The sequence below is a fragment of the Cottoperca gobio genome, chromosome 13, assembly GCF_900634415.1.
Source record: "Cottoperca gobio chromosome 13, fCotGob3.1, whole genome shotgun sequence".
In the NCBI taxonomy this organism is placed as follows: Eukaryota; Metazoa; Chordata; class Actinopteri; order Perciformes; family Bovichtidae; genus Cottoperca; species Cottoperca gobio.
The window spans coordinates 19727639-19753244 of record NC_041367.1 but is presented as its reverse complement, the minus strand read 5'-3'; the positions used below and the strand labels follow the sequence as shown (position 1 = coordinate 19753244).

Genomic DNA, 25606 nt, shown 5'->3' with positions numbered 1-25606 from the left:
CCTGGCTCAGGGCCACAGACACACACACACGATGCATCAGCATCAGCATCAGTACAGCCAGGCACCGCCAGGAAGAGATGCTGTAGAGCCAGACTTCAGGATCACGCACAAGCACGCGCACACACGGCCCACATGCCCTTACTCACATTTGCATACGAGTAAAATTCAAATGTACCAAATGACCAACGGTCATCATACATACAACTACAGCCACACTGTTGCACTGGGTGACATGTTCCTTCATTATGAACAAACACACTGTAGTTTATTTTTGACTTAATCCCACATACACCGTCCTGCTGCCACAAATACTCACTAGAGCCCCAAATGTGGATTAATCCACCTGAGAACAATGTGCTGTGATTGATAGCTCGTGTTGCTGTAACACTGTAATCTCAATCTCCAGCTCAAAGAACATACTGTACTCTGTGCTGCTAGCATGGACCCAGAATGCATCTATGCTATCCTTTACACTGCAGAGATGGTCCTGGTGTCATTACGTGCTGTGTTAATGTGTGTATTTCCAGAGTACACACAGCTATAGCAGCACTATACAATATATTTAAATACATCACTCCTACCAAGCTGAACGACAAAATAGGGTTACAATAGAAAAGATTCCACTAATGGAGCCCAAATTCAATTGTGGATGTGAGCACTAGAATGACGCCCTGCTGCAACTAAATGAAATCTGAGAGTGAAACTGCACAGAGAAAGAGAAGTACAGCTCAAACGTCCTGCAGACACTGAACACAACAGGTCTGAGAAGAGTGCAGGTTACTGTGTCTGATGATGTGTGTGCACCCACAGTTCCCCCGTACTGCCATGTGGGGCTGCTGCTGTGTAATTTAGCACAGTGCAGATTTAAGAGATTGTGAAAGTATTGCATTAGGGATTGGTTTCATACTGCAGTGGCTCTTTGTGTAATGGTTTCACATAAATCTCTGTGCTGATGCTTCTGTGCTTGTTGAGAAAAAAACAAATCCTTAGGGTTTGTTTTATGCTGCTTGGAGTCCCAGAGGGGTAACGTTTAAAGGGATGCACTAAGGAAGCTACACTGACTCATTATATAACATCCATCTTGCACCTGTGTACAATAAAACCATAAAAAGGGAGAATGCAAGGTGTATTTACTCAAAATGTGACCAGGTGGCAGAGGAGAGCCGACCTGTAGAGGGCCTCATGTTACAGTGAGAGGACAGATGGCAGAGGAAAGAAGACATCAAATAAAAGACGGATCGGCACAACAAAAGTGGAAGAAAGAAGTCGGTTTATGAAGCTCACTTGGCAGATGCTGCACTGCTGAGAACAACAGCCCATCTAGACTCCGAGACGTTCTACCGTCTTATTATTCTCCAGTGGGCTCGGTTCTGTCTACACACCTCATTCCCCTCCTGCCTTCACAGTATTCTCAGGTGTGGCTCACACAGGCCTATTTACAGCAGCAATTTCAGCCCCTCACATGGTAAATGTGTTCACTATTTAATACTGTCATGTAGTCTGTTCATTTGTCTGATTAACCGCTTTAAGGCTGTCGTCTTGAGTATTTCACCTCTAAACTGGGTCCATACCATGTCTAATGTTCATATTTTAGTTGTTGTAGTTTGGCATATTTGCTGTATTCTTTATATTGTGTATTGCATTTACTGTGTAAAGCCTGTCGTCAATGGGCAAGAACACCAAACATCGACCAAACTGCTTAAAATGCCGTCTTATAATCTTCACGTGGAGCTCATCCATCTGTGTTTACTGGCACGCTGATGTGAACCGGGAGCATGAGATCAAGCCTCAAAGCACTGGTCGTACGGGGAACCTGCAGACTCCTCAGCCTTGATGGCAAACAGTAACCAGAAGGGAGGTGGACGTGTGGGGTACAAGACATTTACCTCTGACCTCTCAGTGGAAGAGGGCAAAAACACTTTTCAAAACTACCTTAACTCTAAAGCATTATTATTATCGATTAATCTGCAGATCATTTTCTAGATGAATCTATAATCTAGAAAATGTCCAAAAATAGTGAAAAATGTCCAACTCAGTTTGTGTCAGTGAGCGGCGCAAAGATATTCATCTTAATATGATATAAAACAGAGAAAAGTAGGAAATCTCCATATTTGTGAGGCTCAAAACAGCGTTTTCTAGTTCCAGCTCTAGTAGAAATAACCAAAATAAATGTAAAATGTAGTGATTTCTTGGAGTACCACAGACTTTGATACAGTTCATTTGAATGTAATAAATGGCAGACAAAACGTCATTCTTCACTGGACACATCCGGGTTATCAGCTGATCCTCACTGCAGGACCAGCTGTCACTCGACAGGCTCTTCTGGTAACCTGGAGCTGACACTATTCACTTTAAATTTAGATTTAGTCTTTTTCTATGTTCACCTGCGCAAAGTACCTGCGATGTTCAATGTGCAGAACCTGTGCATTTGTCTTGCAGTTGAACTTAAATATGAACCCACTGAGCTGCAGGAGGCTTTGGACTGGCACATGTTGCATCCTGGATAACAAGCAGCGCAGCTCTCATCAGACCTCCCATGACCCCTCGCTGTCTCTGCACCTGTCACTCAATATGGTGGTCTGTGAAGTATAGCAGACTGCAGAGAGTGTGTCCATCCATAGACAGTTTACATGCATTTAACCGACCTCGTGGTGATTTAAGTCTCTAAGACGTGACAGCACGAAGAGAAAAATGACATCGACTATGTTTGAAACAGCTGGGAAACCATCACTACCTTGTTCAGCTGGCAGAGACACTGTGTAATAATCATCTGCCACATTGTCATCCACAGATACGATCTGTCCTGAAAGCAGCAGCAGCAGCAGGGTATTTGCATGATATTTGTCAAGCAGGATGTGACAGATGCAAGCAGGGAGAAGAGCGACAAATTAAACAGCCAAATGACCATCAGAGATCATAATGTATTCAAATACAGAAAATGGATCCTGTTCAGAAGTTGAAAGCGGGGAAATGCTGTAATCAGAACAAGGTTCCCATTCATGATGACAAACACCATCCTTCAGGCTGGTTAGTGTTACAGGCAACTGTGTTTTCAAGACTGTTGAACCAGAGGTAAGTGACACTGACTGATACCTGATATAGGCCTGATATATTTCACTCAAACCCTGAACTACAGCATATCCAACACACTACTGTCAGAACACACGACGGGGAAAAAAGCCTGGAAGTCGTGCAAATCAAGAAATTATCATAATAAAAGGTAGAATAAAATTTAAAAAAACACAAGCATTGCACGAATATTTGAGATGATAAATTAAACTGAAAATGTAATGACATTCATATATAATGCATTCAATCAGGCTAATTTGCACAGTCACTAAACATGTAAGGCTTTTATGCAGCTGGGGGGGGGGGGGGGGGGGGGGGAATGCTACAGTCTTTCCACCGATTGCATGTCAGTGTCAATACATGTCTGGGTCGATTTGTTCACATTTCGGAACACATTTAATTTAATTTCACATACACATTTATGTTTCTGTTGTATGTGATGAGGTGACATGACAAGCCGCTCACCGTTGTTGCAGTACTGTAGCAGCAGGTTGGTGCTGTCATACAGGCTCCCACACGAAGCTATCCTCTCCGACATCATTCCCTCTTCTCTTATTCCTTCTTTCTTTCCAGCTCTTCCGCCTCTCAGTAGGGTCCTTTGTCCACCTTTCACCCCTCTCCGTCTCTTCTTCACGCCGTCACCCCTTTCTGTCTCCCCCACATTCATAAACAGACAAACACATACACCTTTACCTGCTCCAGCTCCCCCTCTACTCTCCCGCTCCTGCTACACACTACCAGCGTCAAGCTCTACACTATGTAATATACTAGACTTCCGCTTCCCCCTTTCGAAATAAGAGCCAAAGCGACGGGCACCACAGCACATACATGACACCCACATGAGAGATTATATTGTATTTGAAAAGGACTTGTTGATGTGTGTGAACTCAAATATGATTTCCACAACATTTAAATGACAAATAAAATGTCCATAGAGTACCCTTTCCGTGAAAATATCTGTGCAAAACATTTACATTAGTCTCTGTTATTTCCCTTTATTTCCTAGCCATAGGCTGTAGCTTCACATAACACAAACAAATAAAATATTCCTTCCTCACATGTTGACAATGATTATTTTGTTCATGCCATTCAGCTCAATTATTTTTATTGGATGAATTTTGTCATGTTGTTACAACTCAAAGCATAACAGTCACATAATCTGTTGTCGAATTCATCCCTTAATAATGCTCTCTATTTTTCAAATTGATTGACACTGTGTTATAGTTCAAACATTGCTGTGTTTTCTAGCAGAATTCCAGTTAACATCAATTCCAATTTCCAGTTTCCAATAAAAACATGATAACTTTGAGGCTTGTTTTGTGACGGATAAAGCTATACTCGACACGTTGCATTAACTGCATTTGTGCATGTATTGCTAATATAGTTTTGCATAGCCATACCTATCTCCGCAGCGATGCATCGCTTATAAAAACAAGCCTACGCTTTTATTTTGAAGAGCTAACAATCAGTGTTCCTGTAGTAAACTGTTTCACTCTCGCGGACTTGACGAGACTTCCTTGCCTGTATCTGCCCTGCGTACCGCTGTTACTATAGCAACAGCCTCTCCACCAGCTCCGGCTCCCGATCATTGGAGGCGGGAGAGAGACAGAGCTGAACTGTATCTGATATTATATCCACACAACCGGAGCTGCTGTTGTCGGTTGTCTTTACGTGCGACTAAAGCTTACGTTTCTGTAGAGAGAAAGGTGATCCCGGTGTCGGAGTTGTGCTCCTGAATAATTCACAGGGAGACGGTGTGAAACACACGTGTTCGTAATTAATGCCAAAGACTATTTAGACAAAGCGGGAGTTTTAACTTCCTGAGCTGTGGCCTTATATCATGTGCGGCAGACAGTTTCATGCGTGCTGAAATACTTCATGTTCAGACACATTAGTATAGTAAGCTATTCATATGACTTCCCGATAAATCATAAAAGTACAAATTATAACACACGTTTTTCTTGACTTCAGTTGACTGGATGTAAATACCTCAGATAACAGGTCACATTAGGCTACACCATAAATACTCATGTCTATATCACGATCCCGGGATTCTTTCTTTTAATTTCTTTTATTGACAGGAAGTTTGTACTATGTTGTCATGTCTACCTTGACGTTTTGCCTTGATGTAGTTCACCCATGTGACCACTGGGGGGGCAGTAAACACTCAGGAACCTTAATGGCATCATGTCAATAATCGACTCCACAGCATCAAAGCAACTCCAGGCCAATATATTTTTATTCAAACAACTTTTTTCAGTTTTTAATAATAGTTGTATCACTGTTAATATTTGCAACTATTGAACTAATAATGGCATGTACATATTGAAGTTTATGATTATACTCTGTACGCTGATTTAATAGTTGTGCAGTTTCTTCCTGTGACCACCGTTAGTCAGTGAACATTCACAATTATATGTGGAAACCAGTCCACACAGCACCGAAGCAGACATGAGAGCAAGAACTACAGAGAGAAAACTGCTTTTAAAACAACTATTATGAGTAGGGTATTTACTCATTCTTAATGTTATGATTTTTAATAATCACACAAATAATGATTTGTACATATTAAATAGGATTGTACTTACATTAACAGTGTATTTAGTACCGCAAGTCCTCACTGTGACCACAGCAAACACTCCAGTTCCACCAGTGTCAAGGAAGAAAACAAGGATGTAAAAGTTATGATATAATTCAAGCAGACCTTATAACAATATACTTGTTGTCTAGTGACTGTCTGCTCAATCTGCTTCCTTGAAATGATTAAATTAGAAAACTGCTGTGTCCTGTGTGTTTTATGTAGTCTATTGTGGTGGTTCCTCACGGTGGCCACTAGACGGTACAGTAATGTTTATAAATACATTTATGTCAACTGTCAGTTCCATCAGTGTAAAGTCACAATACTACATGAATACACTAACACTTCGGTTAAGAACTTTCAAAAATGAAACAAAATGTACATATTTGTTCACTTCTGAGAAATACTGGATGTATATTTGAGTGGTAAATAATAAATATTAGAAATCGGAAAGAAAATAATTGATCATAAGAGTCAGGACTTTATGTATTGAAATGGACACAATATGTTGGAACAAATGCTAAGTGTGTATTAGTAGAGATACTATTAACTTTAGATGCAGTAGTCTGAACAGACTTTGAGAACATTTCTGAATCAGAAACTGTTGAACATGTGCTGTTTGTTTAAAGCAGGAAATGGATAACGGAGAGACTGGACATGGTGGGAGAAGTGCAGAGATTAGAGCAGTCAGGAGCAGGAATAAACAAGCCTACTGGTGAATATGGTCAAAGTGGGCGGAAGATGTTTGATTTAGGGCACATGGCACAAAGCCGGCAAAAAGAAGATTCGTAATGCGCCTGCGCCATTTACGTAGAGTTGTTGTTGTCACGTGATAGCTGACTCAACGCCTCAAACTTTTGCCGAGTGGTTACTAGTGACTTCTTAAAAATGACGAAATATTAAGAAATACTCTCTGCTGACGTGTGGCTAAGATGTATATAAGTACGTTCAAAGTCGCCTTGGAGCACTGAGTCATTTGAAGCGATATACTAACGGCGTTAAAAACAGAAACGGTTTGTAACATATGTGCGTAAAGCACCTAATGTTAGCATTAGCATTAGCATCTTCAGAGGAAGAGGTGCTCCCGACAACCGACACAACTGACAGTGAGTTTATTTTAAGTCACAAATGATTCGGAAGATGTTTGTGGGATGATTGTATTAACTATTATCAAATGTTGATGTTATGCAAAGAGCAACACTTTTAGCCTTACTTACAGCATTTAGCCCGGAAGTTAGTTAGCTATAATAGTTTGAAACTCTACAACTGTTGTTCCTAGATTTACTCCTGTTCTAATATTTACGTCTTCCTGTGACCCAAAGATGGAAAAAGCCCCCTCGAAGTTTGCATTACATAGTATCTGAGTTTAGTCAGTCTTTGTAAAGTCCCTGTAAAACTTCCGTACCTGCATGCAAACCTCATGTAAATATTATAGAGTCCATGGTAAATAGTAGAAGAGCTAGGTGTTACTGTCATGAGTAGGCACGTGAAGGACTGGGCACTACTCTAGCCAAAAGCAAAACGAGGTGAGCGCACTAACATTTTCCTCTTTCATTTGCCTTGATATTAAACCATGAGGCAGATCCCAAACTGTCTGCGCGTGTCAGTGAGTGTGACTTGTTAATGGATATTTATGGACACACACCAATTTTAAATAAAAAACTAATTTGTGTGTTTTATCTCAAACACTAAGTCTCTGAGCCCACACAGTCTGTCACTAATGCTCTGTAACGGGACCAACTCTTGATTTCTAGCTTTAGTATTTTGTCGGATATTCAGAGTAACTAAAGAATCCAACGCGTGGTTGCAAATCACATTAGAAATGCTTTACAGAAGGAAGGAAAGAGAACAGTAAATACAATAAACTGAGAAGATGTATGAAAACAATCAGAATAAACCTCAAAGAAAACAAATGGTGTTTAAGATGGTTTTAAAAGATTTGTTCTGTTGATTGCGAGTGACTGTACCAGAGTTGAGGAGCAACAACAACAAAAGCACAATCGTTTTCAGCCTCGACCCTTGGGACACCCAGACGTCTGCACAACAACTCCATCTCTTGTTTCCTGTTATCACCTGGCTCCTTCCACTGTCAGTTTTTCAGTTAAAGCAGAAAGATTGAATAATAATCTCACAGTTGTCTATTTCCCAGGCTGTTTTCAGTATGCGGAACCGACCGAGGGGATCCCATCTGGGCTTGATGCTGCTGGCCTCCCAGCTGTTTCAGGTGGGTGTGGACAACATCCCCCCAGTCACCCTGGCTGTACTGGGACTCAACGTGTACCTTTACCTGTTTCCTGCAGCTCCACTGATGCAGGTAATACACAAATAATAATAGTGATAGACAGTTTATTATTTACACAATTTTCTGCTTTTCTTTGGTTTAAATCAAAGTAAATAATAACTGATACTATATATATACATACATCTTTGACTTACTGTCCCGGTCAGCGCTTGGACCGTCTTGCAGGAAAGACAAGTACCAATGCCTTGTGCTCTATGAAGTCAATGTTATTAGTACTAATATGAATAATACTATCACTCCAATCCTTAGGCCTGTGTGAGTGTCCAGCAGGCATACTGGTTAAAAGACTGGCGCCGCCTTCTGCTGTCCCCGCTGCACCATGCGGATGATTGGCATCTCTACTTCAACATGGTGTCCTTCCTCTGGAAAGGCACCAAGCTGGAGCGACGGCTGGGCGGCCCCTGGTTCCTCTACCTGCTGTCCGTCTTCTCTCTGCTCACCGGATTGGTCTATCTGCTGTTGGAGGCGTCGTTAACCGAGCTCACCCAGGACCAGTCCTACAGCATGGCCTGTGCGGTTGGCTTCTCGGGTACAGACTTATCTACGAATCTCCCAAGATGTGCAATAATAATAAATAATAAAATAAAGGACTTTTTCTGTAGCTCTACAATGATGCAATATGGAATACATATCAAAAATATAAATTTTTAAAGTAAAGCCAAATAAATAAAGGAAGTATGTATTTATTAAATTTATATTGCTTTTTACAATGTTCTTCTGTGAAGGTGTAGCAAATGATATTACAATGCAGTATATCAAACTATATATTGTATCTCCTCATACCACACAGCCTACCGCTCTAGTCCCACCACCGTGACATTTCCTAACCTCCCTGTGTATTGATCTTTGTTAATATGACTGTTTCTAGGCGTCCTGTTTGCTCTGAAGGTGCTCAGTAACCATTACCACCCTGGAGGTGTGACCTATGTGATGGGTTTCCCTGTGTCTAATCGCTATACTAGCTGGGTGGAGCTAGTGCTGATCCACATAACATCACCTGGGTGAGTTACCAATCAGACATCTGTATAAAAAGAATCAGGGTTTACTTGCCAAATCTACTGTAGAGATACCCAGGTGAACGTTCTCGATGCATGCCGCAGGGCACGAGCTCGGCCGGGGTTAATGCTTCTGTTGTCAATGTTATCATCAATGTCTAAAGGACGAGTTCACAGATAACCTCTATATATGACAAGTCTGTTGTATGAGGTAAATATGTTTGACTTATTAAAAAAGAGAAATAAAGTAAAACATACTATATGTCAGGAAGTCAAATAGAATAAATGGATAAATGATGTCCAGTGTAAAAATAAAAGTAAAATGTCAGGATTAAAAAAAATAAAAGGGGAAAAAAATAATTAGAGCACACTGTTATAGTAAAAGTTGTCCTGTTGTTCCTACATACTGTCACATGCTATGAATGAAAGTGTCCACCAGGTGGCAGTGTTTCACTAGTTAGGAGTTAATCTGTGGTCTGCCTCTTCAGGACCTCTTTGATTGGTCACCTGGCAGGTATCCTGGTGGGTCTGCTCTACACTGCTGGACCTCTGAAGGCCGTCATGAAGAAATGTGCAGGTCTGAATTTATGTGTGTGTGTGTGTGTGTGTGTGCTGACACAACCTAACTATGACCTAACGCCTTTGTAATTTGTTAACAGGCTACTGTATTAAAACAATTAAAAGTCTAACATGTTGGTTTAATTTATCCTCAAGCCTTAACATGTGAGATTTAGATGTGATTTATATATTATATAATATAATAGCTTCCTGGTAGCTCCTGTTTTCAGTAGCAATACAGGTTGGGTAAGTGGCATAATGGGTGTGTAAAAGATCTGATAACACTGGAGAAAGGTGTGTGTGTGTGTGTGTGTGTGTGTGTGTGTGTGTGTGTGTGTGTGTGTGTGTGTGTGTGTGGTGTGTGTGTGTGGTGTGTGTGTGTGTGTGTGTGTGTGTGTGTGTGTGTGTGTGTGTGTGTGTGTGTGTGTGTGTGTCAATATTAATCCATGTACAAATCTAAATGCACATTAACAGCACTCTGTTTGTTTATCTATATTTTCACCAGGGTTAGTGACATCAAACAGACATAACTCTCCGCCCAACGCATACTACGGCTCTTCAGGTACCAAAGCATTCAAGGAAGGTTATTGTATATACATAAGCTTTTCCAGAATTCGAAGTTGTTCAGTGGCATCACAGGACTTTACTTGTATCCTACTATTGTGTTTCTAAGATTCTAAGATTTCTAGAAGAACTTCAAACTGCAAAGATTGTGGAAACCCCAGCGTATTCCTTTATTCCACTTCCTGTTCCTGCTGTTTTATGAACTGAATACACCTTTTTATTTCATTTTACATTTTTAATGAAACTATATAAGTGACCCATTTTTTAAAGGTCACCATCTTTATTAGGAGCCAAAGGACTCGGGAGGGCCATAGGTAGGATAGGGAAGTCAGAAAGTATTGACAGGCTGACCAACACATTGAAGATGTTGGGCTTTTCACTCGAGCCTTACCCTTAAACACGTTTTTTTCTTAAATTTCAATACTTGTGTGCGTGCGCAGGCTACAGTGGCACCGGTGGAGGACACTCAGGATACCGTCAGTATCCACCAGATTACACAACAAATCCTACAGCATCTTATACAAGTGGACTGACGGAGGACGAGCAGTTAGAGGCGGCCATCAGAAACAGTCTGAATGAGAGAGGTAAGGGAGGATAGTGTCGAGGAATGTGGGGTGGTTGCAGTTACTCTGAATCCAAAATGATTACTAATTAATAGCCAATAAAGACTCAGCTAAAATGTAAAGTGCATGAATCTAATATTATTTTGTTTTGTAGGACAAAGCAGCCAGAGAGGAGCTCCTCCTCCTTATGGTTTCCAGCTCTCTGAGGAGGCGAGAGCTGAAGATATCAGGTTGAGGAGACTGAGGAGGTTTGACAGCTGAACTTTCAGGCAGCAGAGGGAAGGAAGAAGCTGTAGGTGACAAGACAGAAGAGGAGTTTCCCCCTGAGGCCTGGTCCAAACTCTGCTTCACAGGCTGAGGATCCAGAATGAGAAGATCCAACCACACAGATTGACACGTAGCAGCTCTTTTCCAGGGTGCGCCTCTGTGCCTCTTCACTCCATTCTTTACCAAAGAGTTAATGTTCGCTATGAAAAGCTACCTTAATGTGAATCACTAGAGTTCATAGGCTCATGAGCAGGTGAGGCTGTTGATGCATCTTTGGATTGGGGAAAGAGGAAGGTTTAAGGGTAATGTTAATGTTGTTGCACCACTTAAAGTTGTGATTGATACTGGTCATCATATCAAATGCCTTAAAGTCCCCACATTCACCAGCAAAGGCATGGCTGAAATTCTCCTAGTATTACTGCAAACATGTAGTGGGTATTCCTTCCTCATGTCCCAATACAATATTATTAAGTAATGCATAATCTTCTTTTTTTAACAACCTTAACACCATATGTTACCATGCAAGAGTGACGCTGGCTTTAAGCAACGTAAAAACATTTTATTTTACTGCAACGTCAAAGATGTACATTGCTGGCTCTGATTCCCCTAAAGCCCTGAGGCATGATGGGAAGTAGGACAACTTAAATTAGAGCAAAGAAGCCCAACGAGCCACCACCGGTCTAAAGCTGTGGTGCAGTAGAGCTGATGGACTGTACGTCCCTCACTCGCCATCTCAAGTAGGAAGAAGGGGTGAAAAGGTTGTGTGTTAAATATCCAGTATCAAAGTTAAGTCATTTTCATTTATATAAGCCAAATATCACATGTAAAACTTTGGTGTGGTTTTTTAACATTAGACAGATTTGACAGTTTGATTTTGCATATTGCCGAGGGGAGCGTGGGGGCTGAGTGGAGCACAGGGCCCTGGCAGAACATGAATGAGGGAGGCTGAAGAGTGACAGAGAGGATGACAGGATGGGGACAGGGATGACAAGCAGTACGCCACGCACAGCAGTACACAGCAGTACGCCACACACAGCAGGTGCTGCTGCTGCTGCAGTCGGTGTGTGCCCGTAGAATTGGTGCGCATTAAAGGTGTTTCTCGGCATGTTGGTGGCTTCATGACTTCGTCTGTGTCTGCACGTCAGGAAAGTTGCGTCTCAGTTTGTCATCACGTGTCACACCTCGTCTGTAAACAGATTCGACTGATTTGCTCTGAAATGCTCCGAATGCTGCGACACTCACTGGGCGCTGGAGAACGAAACCATGAGAAAAGCTCCTCTCCTGGTTCACGCAGGCTGAGTTCAGTCGACCATTTACAGCGGCGTGGAGGCTCAGCGATGGAAGTTAATCAGTTCAGTGTCAGTTCTATTCCAGGTCACATGGTTGCAAGTAAAAAACGTACTGTTCTGGGTTTTTATATTAAGCTTTAGTAACCAAAAATGTATTAAACCAATTGCAGTGGCTACAATCTCTGAAGTGTTTTTGTTCATCTGTGTCTTCAGTTATTTTTGTTTATTAGATTCATTAAATGGCAATAAAACAACATTTTATAGCACATGTGCTTTTTATTAGATTGATTCCGTTGTTTAGTGGTTCAGATGTTCATGTATGAGTTGTCAAATAAAATTGGGCTGAACAGACACATCACATGTTAAAGGTTCTATGTGTAAGATATGCCAAAACTGAAGACATTAAACAATGAACTAAGATTATCTACAGAATGTGAAGAGGCAGCACCAGTCTGCCCTCCGTACAGAGGGAGAAGATGGAGACGTTACAGCCATGTTCTGTCTGCTTTATAGTTTGTTTATTGGATTACACACTGAAAACTCTTCAGAACAGAGGCGGCTGCAGTCCTATCTCCTCCCCCACCAGGCGGTTATGGGGGAGGAGGTTGTGGTCAAACTTGACAAAGACAGGGAATATCGCCTGGTGAGTGTGGGTGACTATGAATACAGGTGTATAGGTGATTCTTTCTTTTTTTTGTCTTGTCTTGTCTTGTCTGTTTTTGCTTGTCTGCTGCAAAGGTTTAAAGACTGAAGGTGTTGCATCCCCCTGAGGCGAATGTGTTATGTGTGATATTAGGCTGCATAAATACTATTTAAGTGATTGTTTTCCACATAAAATAAAAGTGGGGCAAAAAGTGTACCAATATAAAAACAGCTTTTTGTATTTCACGTATGAATTTACTCATTATGCCATTATACAAGTACACACCTATGCCTAGATAAAAAATGATCAGTGATAAGAGCTCAGACACTGGTGCAGTCTTCAGTCTTGTAACTGAAGCCTGTCGTGAACTCACGAGTAACAGCTGGTAATGTTTGAGTGATTACAAGTATTTACAGAAATATGCCACCATGGCAGAAAAATAAAAACCTGGGAGAAATCATTTTCTCCTGTTAAAAAGCATAAAAGGTCATTTTATAGCTAGAGCTGAACTGATAAAGTTGCGATGTTTGATTAGAAAGTCATCCCTCCAGCGTGGTAACCTTGAAGCTGATGAAGAAACACGCCATGACGGGGCTCTATTTCACACAGCGACATGTAGGTGGGCTGCTGCTTGTGACTGACCTAACATACCCCCCCCCCCGGCTCTGACTGAGCTGAGCCAAGGCGTGCCACCCCACTGCCCCGAAAAACATCCTCCGCTCAATCCAACGTGAAGGTCAATTTGTCTTAGCATCTGCCAAAGTCAGCTGAGATCACAATAGTCTCCCGCTGGACCGATAAATGTACCATTGCATAAATGAAACAAGCCAAAGTTTTTTTCCTCCACCGTGCAGTGATTAACTTCATCATACTCAAATCCTACTCAGCAAGTCATAAAGTCTCGTGGAGAATAGTATTAATTTGTGCAGAGGTATAAGCCCACGGCACATTTTTAGAACAGTTTTATCGCTCGTGTGGCAGAGTTGCATGCTGGCGTTGATGACTAAAGGAACTTGCCACACTATTTATAGGATAATCTCATGAAATCCCCCATCACTCCCAACCCACCCTCACACTCCCACTTATAATTATCCTGCTGACTTTGTTCTCTGCTCTCCCTGTTCTCCCCTGCTCCATGGTGGAACCTAATGGAACTTCCTGTTCCGCTATCAAAGCCCTGCACGCCTACGCGAGTGTCTTCAGTCAGTCAGTTGATTAGAGCTCTGTTCAACAGCACAGTGAGGGAGTTGTCGGTCAAACACGTTTTGAGTCGAAGTCTAATCAGGCAAATAAGTGTATGCTGACAAAAAAAAAAGGGGGAGAGCTCTTAACATGCTGAATTAATCCATTTATTCCATGTGCTCACATATTTTCACAAAGGACCTTCCTCAGCACAAACTCACCAAAATAAGTATATTCCCTGGAGGGTGTTTCATGGCGTGCTTTGATGTCTGTTTTCTTGTATTTAGTCTCATGTAATGTCCTCGATGAAGGTCCAGTCAAATGTAAATGTAATATGTTATTACAAGTCCTAAATATCTATGTGGCTCAAGGTTATTATTATGAACCATATGTTGCATTACAGACAAAGAATAAACAACCAGATGTCAATGTAACAACTAGGCAAATATGTACAGCTATCTATAAAATCAATGTTTTCCTTTCAGGGGTTGCTGAACTATTGTATCCACCTCATCTGTCTTCGGAGGACTTCACAGTAACTGTAATAAGCTAATGTCGGCAGATATCGCCCTGTCCGATTCATCGGTCTAGCTCTTATGTATGTATGGTTGTAAAATATGTATTATATATAGGGAAGGGCCTTTGAAACTCTTCTATGTAGTGAACTGAACGTTGAGTTCACTGTATGCTTAACTACCCCCTGTCCTTTTGCATTATATGTATCAACCTCTGGCTGTGTTGTATAACCTGAAATTAAACTGCACTGTAAGCAGCTCTCGATTTGCCTTTGTTCGTAGGTAAATGTGCTAACTCCAAAGATAGTTGGCCAGATAAAGCAAACGTAAACACTGACAGACGCACATGAATATTCATTTGATTTCATCCCCAGAGCACAACCAGCCTCAGAGGTTTTACATTTTTCCAGAGGTTGAATTTGTTTTGTTTGCCGACTTCCAGCATGAACTGTCCGACACTTGGCTAGCTCCTCAGCAAGTTGAGGGTTTGACAACAGTACTTGAGTCTAAAATCAAGTCAAATCTACTCTTACACTTATTTCTTTACCCGGTTGTCTTCGGTGCTGCTGTCACACAATCTCTCCCTTTTACATTTCTGTCTTTTGTTCTCTCCTGCATCTCAGCATCTCCTCCGCGCTCTCCTCCCGCCTTCTCTAAAACTCTCTTTTCCCCTTTTTCTCTCTGTGTCTCTGCCTCCTTGTGAGCGTCTCTCTGCTCCTCCCTTGATGTTTCTTTCTCTTTGTCTCTTGATTCATCTCACACAATCTAGCACTGGATTTGATCTCACTATACCTCTCTTTCCCGCAGTCTTTCTCTCTCTTGCACACACTCAGACTGTCTCTTTCCTCCGGGTTGCCTGCAGATCAGAGTTGGCATGTCTCTCAGTAAGCTACAGAGTTACCGAGCGCCATGATTCATCCCTGCTATCTGGGTGACCCATTTCTGCACAAACTCGCATATATTAGTTAAGTAATGTAAAGTGTTTTAACACATCAGTTCAACAATATAACTACGCCACCAACATGTGATTCTTTCTCTACTATAGATCTATAACTATAACTAGCCTTTATGCTTTTAGAAATGGTGTGCCACAGGGGTCTATTCTTGGCCCACCATCTAGGAGTAGGCCTCAGTCTGAAGAACATACTAACCAACCGAAATACAGGTAAATACGTTTTCCTTCTATCTCTGACGGCAGATCAAATCCTAGAGATCATTTGAATGACCACTAAATGGAAATACCAAGAGATCAATCCCACCATGACAACAGCTCTGTTTACCACAACATGATGTTCAGTCCCAAAGGTTTTTATTCAATTCAAAGCAAGCTAAGACCTTGCTCTTATAAATAAAACACGTATTATAGACACAGAGTACCATCCAGCACACACAGACAGGGTCTTAGGTATCTAAATAACATCCTGTAAGAGTAAGGAAGCTTTAGAAGATTGTCAATCGAAAAATAGAAAGAAAAAGACACGCGGTTCAGTTCCACAATTGACTTGATTTTAGCGACGTGCAGTGCTGAGGGAAAAACAGTAAAGATCACTTAAGCGATGGCTCCTACAAATGAGATAGCAAACTTGAGTTGCATGTACTGGTGAGAGAGAAGGAACATTGTGGCTGTGTGTGTGCCTCGAGGGAGCGTTAGAAAGTAAGAACAAATAGAGAAGGAGGGCATTAAAGTTTAAGAACCATGAGAACTGCTGAGGATTTGTAAACTATGTGACTCATAATTTGGATATAAAACACAAGCGAGCTTTAGGGGCGTGTTATAGATATCTGCGCTTTGTGAATCAATGGTTGTTGGAGTTCTTCAGGGGCATGAGAGCGACAGGAAACTGGAATGGTTAATAATTTAGACTCCAAGTGTAAGGTGAGTCCGAGGAGTAAGAAAGGAAAACACAGGGACACCAGGTTGCTTTGTGTAGGACAGCATGGGGGGAAACAAAACAAAGAAATGGAGAAAGAGAACAAAGCTGTTGTCCTCTTCGTTACATCCTAGAGCATTAAAGACGTAATAAAGGTGAAATGTGGAGTTCTGAACCATCCCTTGATCTATGGAGACGTGCTTTAATTGGCAGGGTTCCCAATTAGTTTGAATAACAATACTGTCAACTACAGTATTTGACTAAATGTACATTGTCAAATACTTTGGTGTATGAACCAAGGGACTGCAAAACATCAGCTTCATCATTTTTAGTGCTAATAGCAGATGTTAGCATGTAAATGCTAGATATTAAACCTGCTAACATCAGATGTTAGCATTTAGTTGCGAAGTGACAGCATGACTGCAGACTACTGTTGTCAGTCTTAACACTAAGCAATCTCAAGCACTTCTTCGCAGTTGTCAAATGACTCATATCAAAAGCAAAATGATCGCGTTGACCTTCCGCCCCTCACATCCCTCCATCCTCTATCTTGAACCTCGCAGCATTAAAATCGTACACAATCCTCACACCACCTGATGACATCAACCAGAGGCGGCAAGATTATCTGCGGCAAAACTGCCAGTACGGATTATAATCTGTGGCCCACATTAAACAGATTACAGCCTGATAAAAACAAGTTTCTGGTTGGGACAGAACATCTCGACTCTTCATGCATCCTAAATTCTTAAACCCATGTCCCCTTTCCTGTCATCTAGTCGGCTCTGAGACAGCCATGTCCCCGTGATCAAAAATGCAGATCTTCAGTTTAAAAAAAAGAAACTTTTTGAAATTAGACCAATGGACGAAAGAAAGGAAGAAGTTTTAGTCTCCTTGAACATTGCCAATCAGTGCCGAACAGTGTGTGCTTGAATATTTGTTGCTCAGTAATTGTTGGATAAAAAGCTGATGTGTATCAGAGGTATCTGTTGCAAAGATCAGGTGGGACACAACAAAAGAAAAGTTTTAAATCTCCAATCAACGGTTTTCACAGGTGTCTCTGTCCAAATAGGAAGACACACTGAAGACTCCCTGGTATTTAGCAAACAAAGTCCAGAATCGTTCATAAAATAGCTACAGTGTCAGTAAGTCTGGACATTTCGTAGGTTCAGCTTCAAAACACCGTTTTAGTGAAGACTTTAGTTATGTCCAATTTGCAGACCATTAGACAGAGCTCATTGTCGAAGCGCTTGAAAGATAAAAACATATACTTATCTTTAAAGAGATATAAAGGCTCAAACAAACCTTAAACAAATGAAAATAACTTACGCAAATAATCAATAATTCAGCAGAATCAAAATGGAAATCTTCCATGAACTTCCTTGTCCTCGTTTTTTTTTAATGCAAAGGTCAAACTATCATGTGTATCAGTCAGAGATCAGAGCAACAGATTAAAGTGTTAATTAAACTGTACTTGCATTATAAGAGCACTGCACTGTACGGTCACACTGCTTCAGCAAAAGCAAATTTTTCACTCCCAGCATGCATCAGCTCCGGCTGTAACTGAGATGGGACACAGTGAGTACAGTTACGGTTACTGGATCACATCTTGAATCAAATGAGACAGGGCCACCGGGCACAACCAGCTTCAGATTACATACAGAAATCAAGGGGAGATTGCATGGCAGGAGTACAGATTAGACCAAGCCGCACAATATCAGATCATCTCAAGCCTTCGTCATCGTTCTCACATTTCTCTAACTTTATCAAGTATGAACAAAGATGGTGAACCCAAAGACACATTAGCCTTTTTCAATTACTGATCACCATAGATGATGCAGAAGGAAAGCATCGCAGTCAGTAGCATACAAGAACGACCAACTCTCACACGTGGGAGATGTTACATACTAAGAAACGCTCTCTTTCTTATAATAGAATGCAGTGAAGTGAAAACACAGGCAGTGGGCACAGGTTAATTAAAACCAAAAGGAAGGAGGAGCAAACGAGGAACAACAGTCATAACATACAGGAGGACAGGCATGTGGTGGGAGGAGATCGCTGGGAAAAGGAAACAGAAAGGATCGTGTTGAGAGGAGAGAGACGAATGATTCATCTTAACTAAATGTGCCAATAATCTTGTTTATCTAAACTGAAATGAAAGAGATAAACAGAAAAGACCTAGAATGAGGGCGGAGAGAGGAGCGACATAGGTACAGAGAACAAATGAAAACACCGGGAGAAACAGGTGTACTATCCAAAGCCACTGATATAAGTGAGGCCCTTACCTCTATTATACTTTTTAAGTTGCACTGTGAGCTAATTTTCCAGTTGTGTATTACGTGCATAATTATCAGTAGACATTCAGTAGCTGACAATACAAAATGGCACGTGAGTGGACATTTGTTCGAAGTACTAGCGGGGCAACAAAAAGTTACATTTTTCTGAGGGTGGCACCCAGAAAGTTAAGTCTCAGCTGTGCTTAAAGTGAACTCCGTATCTCTTGCTAATGTGCATTAAATGTAAGATCATCATGTTAAACATGCCTACAATGAGGCAAGTAGCATAAACTCTTGGATCCTTCATGGTGATGTTAACATTAAAATGTTAACATGCACTCAGTTGAATGGTTGTTCAGTGATATCAAGGTGGAATTTCTCTTGGCAAGCTGGTGAAAAAAGATAGGATATATGAGCTGTTATAAAACATCATTGTCAGCGTGTTAACATTTAGCACGTTTAGTTTGAGTTGTAACATGCCCAATGCTCACATGTTGGGGAGGTTTCATTCCTTTACATTTAACTAAAACATGTTAAATGTTTTATTACCGAAGAGAAGCAGGAGAGCAAAGAGGAAGAACAGATTAGCAGGTCACCCTTCATCTCCTCATATGACAGGACACCTGTTCTAAAACGATGCAGAGCTGCAATTATCTGTATGCCCTTGAGTTATCCACACACACACACACACACACACACACACACACACACACACACACACACACACACACACACACACAACACACACAACAACACACACAACACAATAACAACGGTCAGATCCTCAGCAGGTCTTCCATTGCTCTCCTTATAAAACAGAGGCCACATTCTATTTAATATTCAGCAACACACACACACCACACACACACACACACAGCTGCTAAATGACCGCAGAAGGGAACACAGAGAAGGCTGGATGGAGAGGAGGGAAGAGAAAAAAGAGAGAAACCTGAAAGATAGATGGAAAGATATGATGATGACATGCAGAGGGGGGGGGCTAGTGAGAGTGTGTGGGTGTGTGTGTGTTGTGGTGTGTGTGTGTTGTGTGTGTGGTGGTGTGTGTGTGTGAGAGAGGGACAGTAAGATGGACAATAGGAGGTCGGCGCAGGGCAATCAGAAAATTGAAGGCGCTTGAAATATCCATGGGCAGTGAAGTGATGGTGAAGGTGGAGCTCGTTCGCCCTACCGCCATTGTGCCACGCTAAGTGCCTGCTCCCTCCTCTTGTCATCAACCAGAGTGTCAGTCCCACAGCCAAACCAATACAGACAGTCAGGTTTTCCACTTGCTCACACTCTTCTTCCCATAGAGGCTTCTGGAGTTTTCCCCCCCGGCCCCGTCTGCCGATCCTGCTCGCTCCAATCTCTCTTATACACACATATACACCACACCACAACATTAACAAACTCTCATCTCCCATACCCTCCTGCTGAACCACTCCATCCCAATCCACTTCCTCCTTCCCCCCCTCTCTTCCTGGACCACCTCCCTCTTATGGTTCCCCTCCCCCCTTATTCCCTACTCCTCATTTCCTTTTTCTCATCCTCACGTACAATCCCTATCCTCCCATCTCGCTATAGGCAGAGAGGACACAGGCAGAAAGAGGGGTGGAGCCGGCTCAGGGGCCACAGAACACACACACACGATGCATCAGCATCAGCATCAGTAAAGACAGGCACGCCAGGAAGAGAGATGTAGAGCCAGACTTAGATCACGCAACAAGCACTCGCACCGTGCACACCCGGCCCACATGCCCTTACCACATTTGCATACGAGTAAAATTCAAATGTACCAAATAGACCACGGTATCATACATACAACTACAGCCACACTGTGCACTGGGTGACATGTTCATTCATTATGACCAAACACCACTGTAGTTTATTTTTGACTTATCCCACAACACCGTCCTGCTGCCACAAATACTCACTAGAGCCCCAAAGTGGATTAATCCACCTGAGAACAATGGGCTGTGCTGATTAGCTCGTGTTCTGTATAACACTGTAATCTCAATCTCCAGCTAAAAAAAATAATGTACTCTGTGCTGCTAGCATGGACCAGAATGCATCTATGCTATCCTTTAACACTGCAGGATGGTCCTGGTTGTCATACGTGCTGTGTTAATGTGTGTATTTCCAGCGTACACACAGCTAAGCAGAACTATACAACTATATTTAAATACATCACTCCTTACCAAGCCTGAACGACCAAAATAGGGTACAATAGAAAAGATCCACTAATGGAGCCAAATTCAAATTGTGGATGTTGAGCACTAGAATGACGCCCTGCTGCAACTAAATGAAATCGAGAGTGAAACGCACAGAGAAAGAAGAAGTACAGCTCAAACGTATCCTGCGACAATGAACAAAACAGGTCTGGAAGAGTGCAGGTTACTGTTGTCTAGATGATGTGTGTGCACCCACAGTTCCCCGTTACTGCCATGTGGGGCTGATGCTGTGTAATTTAGCACAGTGCAGGATTTAAGAGATTGTGATGAACGTATTGCATTAGGGATGGATTTCATACTGCAGTGGCTCTTTGTGTAATGGTTTACATAAATCTCTGTGCTGAGCTTTGTGCTTGTTGAGAAAACAAATCCTTAGTGTTGTTCTGCTGCTGGGAGTCCCAGAGGGGGGTAAGTTTAAAGGGATGCAATAAGGAAGCTACATGACTCATTATATAAAAACATCCATCTGCACTCTGTGTACAATAAAACCATACAAAAGGAGAATGAAGGTGTATTTACTCAAATGTGACCAGGTGGCAGGGAGAGCCGCCCTGTAGAGGCCTCATGTTACAGTGAGAGGACAAGATGGCCAGAGGAAAGAAGACATCAAATAAAAGACGGATCGGCAGCAACAAAGTGGAAGAAGAAGTCGGTTTATGAGCTCACTTTGGCAGATGCCTGCACTGCTGAGAACAACAGCCCATCTAGACCGGAGACGTCTACCGTCTTTTATATCTCCAGTGGGCTCGTCTGTCTACAACCTCATTCCCCTCTTGCCTTCACAGTATTCCTTCGTGTGGCTCACACAGGCCTAAATTTACAGCAGCAATTTCAGCCCCTAACATGGGTAATGTGGTCAATATTAATACTGTCATGTAGTCTGTGCATTGTCTGATAACCGCTTTAAGCTGTCGTCTTGTCTGAGTATTTCACCTCTAAACTGGGTCATACCATGTCATGTTCATATTTTAGTTGCTGTAGGTGGAATATTTGCGTTGTATTCATTATATTGTGTATTGCATACGGTAAAGCCTGTCGTAATGGCAAGAAAGAACACCACACATCGACCAAAACTGCTAAAATGCCGTCTCTTATAATTTCACGTGGAGCTCATCCATCTGTGTTACTGGACGCCTGATGTGAACGGTGAGAATGCGATCAAGCCTCAAAGCAATGGTCGTACGGGGAAACCTGCAGACTCCTCAGCCTTGATGGCAAACAGTCACCCGAAGGGAGGTGGACGTGTGGGTACGACATTTACCTCTGACATCTCAGTGGAGAGGGCAAAAACACTTTGCAAAACTACCTTAACTCTAAAGCATTATTATTATCGAATAATCTGCAGATCATTTCTAGATGAATCAATAATCTAGAAAAATGTCCAAAAATAGGAAAATTGTCCAACTCAGTTTGTGGCAGTGAGCGGCGCCAAAGATATTCATCTTAATATGATATAAAACAGAGAAAAGTAGGAAAATCTCCATATTTGTGAGGCTCAAAACAGAGTTTCTAGTTCCAGCTCTAGTAGAAATAACCAAAATAAATGTAAAAATGTAGTGGAGTTCTTGGAGTACACGACTTTGATACAGTTCATTGAATGTATAACAGGCAGACAAAACGTCATTCTTCACGGGAACACATTCCGGGTTATCGCTGACCACACTGCAGGACAGCTGTCACTCGACAGGCTCTTCTGGTAACCTGTGAGCTGAACACTATTCACCTTTAAATTTAGATTAGTTTGAGTTCTTTTTCTAGTTCACAATGCCGCAAAAGTAAATGCGATGTTCAATGTGCAGAACATGTGAATTTGTTTGCAGATTGAACTTCATATGAACCATGAGCTGCAGGGGCTCTTGGACTGGCACTGTTGCATCCTGGATAACAAAGCAGCGAGCTCTCATCAGACTCCATGACACCCATCGCTGTTCTGCAACTGCAATCAATATGGGGGTCTGTGAAGTATAGCAGACTGCCAGAGAGTGTGGTCCATCCTAGACAGTTTAACATGCATTTTTTAAAACCGACCTCTTGGTGATTTAAGTTCTCGAGACTGGGACAGCACGGAAGAGAAAAATGACATCGACTATGTTGGAAACAGCTGGGAAAAACCATCACTACCTTGTTCAGCTGGCAGAGACACTGTGTATGTAATAATCATTGCAAATGGTAATCCACAGTACGATCTGTCCTGAAAGCAGAGCAGCAGCAGCAGGGTATTTGCATGATATTGTCAAGCAGGATGTGAACAGAGCAAGCAGGGAGAAGAGCGACAAATTTTAAACAGCCCAAATGACACAGAGATCATAATGTATTCAAATACAGAAAATGGATCCTGTTCAGAAGTTGAAAGCGGGGAAAGGCTTTAATCAGAACCAAGGTTCCCATTCAGATGACAAACACCATCTTCAGGCTGGTTATGTTACAGGCAAACTGTGTTTGCAAAGACTGTTTGAACCAGAGGTAAGTGACACTGACTGATACCTGATATAGGCATGATATATTTCACTAAAACCCTGAAAACTACAGCATATCCAACACAATACTGTAAGACACACGACGGGAAAAAAAGCCTGGAATCGTGCAACTCAAGAAATTATATAATAAAAGGTGTAGAATAAAATTAAAAAAAACACAAGCATGCCACGAATATTTGAGATGATAAATTAAAATGAAATGTATGACATTCATATATAATGCATTCAATCAGGCTAATTTGCACAGTCACTCTAAACATGTAAGGCTTTATGCAGCTGGGGGGGAGAATGCTACAGTCTTCCACCGATGCATGTGCAGTGGCAATACATGTCTGGTCGATTGTTCACATTCGGAAACACATTTAATTTAATTCCATACACATTATGTTTCTGTGATGTGATGAGGGTGAATGACAAGCCGCTCACCGTTGTGCAGTACTGTAGAAAACAGCAGGTGGTGCTGTCATACAGGCTCCCACACGAAGCTTATCCTCTCCGAATCATTCCATCTTCTCTTATTCCTTCTTCTTTCAGCTCTTCCGCCTCTCAGGGGGTCCTTTGTCACTTTCACCCCTCTCCGTCTCTTCTTCACGCCGTCACCCCTTGGTTCCCCCACATTCATAAACAGGACAAAACACATACACCTTTTACCTGCTCCAGCTCCCCTCTACTCCCCGTCCTGCTACACACTACCAGCGTCAGCTCACCACTTATGTAATATACTAGACTTCCGCCGCTTCCCCCTTTCGAAATAAGAGCCAAAGCGGGCCGGGCACCACAGCACATACATGACACCACATGAGAGATTATATGTATTTGAAAAGGACTTGTTGATGTGTGTGACCAAAGATGATTCCACAACCTTTAAATGACAAATTAAAATGTCCATAGGACCCTTTCAGTGAAATATCTGTGCAAAACATTTACCTTAGTCTCTGTTATTTCCCTTATTTCCTAGCCATAGCTGCTGCGCTTCACATAACACAAACAAATAAAATATTCCTCCTCACATGTGGACAATTGATTTATTTGTTCAGCCATTCAGCTTCATATTTTTTGGATGAATTTTGGCATGTTGTTACAACTCAAAGCATAACAGTCACAAATCTGTTGTCGAACATCCCTTAATAATGCCTCTATTTTTCAAAATTGATTGGAACACTGTGTTATATTTCAAACATTGCTGTGTTTTCTAGCAAGAATTCCAGTTAACATCAATTCCAATTTCCAGTTTCCAATAAAAACATGATAACTTTGAGGCTTGTTTTTGGACGGATAAAGCTATACTCGACACGTGCATTAAACATGCATTTGTGCATGTATTGCGAATAATAGTTTTGCATGCCATACCTAATCTCCGCAGCGAATCATCGCTTATAAAAAACAAAGGGGCATTACGCTTTTATTTTGAGAGCTACAATCAGTGTTCCTGTAGTAAAAACTGTTTCACTCTCGCAGGACTTGACGAGACTTCCTTGCCTGTTGGAATCTTGCCATGCGTACCGCTGTTACTATAGCAACAGCCTCTCCACCAGATACGGCTCCGATCATTGGAGGAGAAGGGGAGAGAGACAGAGCCTGAACTGTATCTGATATTATATCCACCAACCAGGGAGCTGCTGTGGTCGGTTGTCTTTACGTGACGACTCTAAAGATTACGTTTCTGCCTTAAGAGAAAGTGATACAGGTGTCGAGTTGTGACTCCTGAATAATTTCAACGGGCGACGGTGTGAAACACACGTGTTCGTTCATTAATGCCAAAGACTATTTAGACAAAAGCGGGGGAGTTTTAACTTCGAGCTGTGGCCCTTTATATCAGGGGGCGGCAGACAGTTTCATGCGTGCTGAAATAATTCAGTTCAGACACATTATAAGTAAGGCTATTAATCTGACTTCCGATAAATCATAAAAAGTACAAATTATAACACACTTTTTCTTTGACTTCAGTTGACGGAGTAAATACTCAGATAACAGGTCACATTAGGCTACACCATAATATACTGTCTATATCACGATCCCGGGATCTTTCTTTTAATTTCTTTATGGACAGGAAGTTTTACTATGTTGTCATGTCTACCTTGACGTTTGCCTTTTTGATGTAGTTCACCCATGGACCAACTGGGGGGGGCAGTAGTAAACACTCAGAACATTAATGGCATCAGGGCAAATAATTCGACTCCACAGCATCAAAAGCAACTCCAGGCCAATAATTTTTAATCAAACAACTTTTTTCAG

At 41.8% G+C, this 25606-nt stretch overlaps 2 protein-coding genes across 4 annotated transcripts in view; one reads left to right on the top strand and one right to left on the bottom strand.

Moving 5' to 3' along the window:
* Positions 1–4774, bottom strand: part of LOC115017699 (echinoderm microtubule-associated protein-like 2) — a 28523-nt gene extending 23749 nt beyond the window's left edge. The window contains 2 exon segments of the mRNA XM_029446375.1: positions 3535–3717; positions 4758–4774. Coding sequence (XP_029302235.1) covers positions 3535–3610 — 76 coding nt within the window. The 5' untranslated portion in view covers positions 3611–3717; positions 4758–4774.
* A 1636-nt stretch (positions 4775–6410) lies between these two features.
* LOC115018266 (rhomboid-related protein 4-like) lies at positions 6411–10999 on the top strand. 3 transcript variants are annotated; one of them, XR_003833340.1, is made up of 8 exons: positions 6411–6753; positions 7797–7961; positions 8199–8478; positions 8818–8950; positions 9433–9521; positions 10008–10081; positions 10507–10650; positions 10784–10925. XR_003833340.1 is itself a non-coding variant. In XM_029447191.1 (8 exons), exons 2-8 carry the CDS (start codon positions 7809–7811, stop codon positions 10888–10890), a joined length of 984 nt encoding a protein of 327 aa, XP_029303051.1. In that variant the 5' UTR covers positions 6414–6753; positions 7797–7808; the 3' UTR covers positions 10891–10999. The 3 variants fall into 3 exon arrangements, 2 of the variants coding, with proteins under 2 accessions (XP_029303051.1, XP_029303052.1); XM_029447191.1 differs by having other exon boundaries at positions 6414–6753; positions 10008–10085; positions 10784–10999; XM_029447192.1 differs by having other exon boundaries at positions 6417–6753; positions 10008–10064; positions 10784–10999.
* The last annotated feature ends 14607 nt before the right edge of the window (positions 11000–25606 follow it).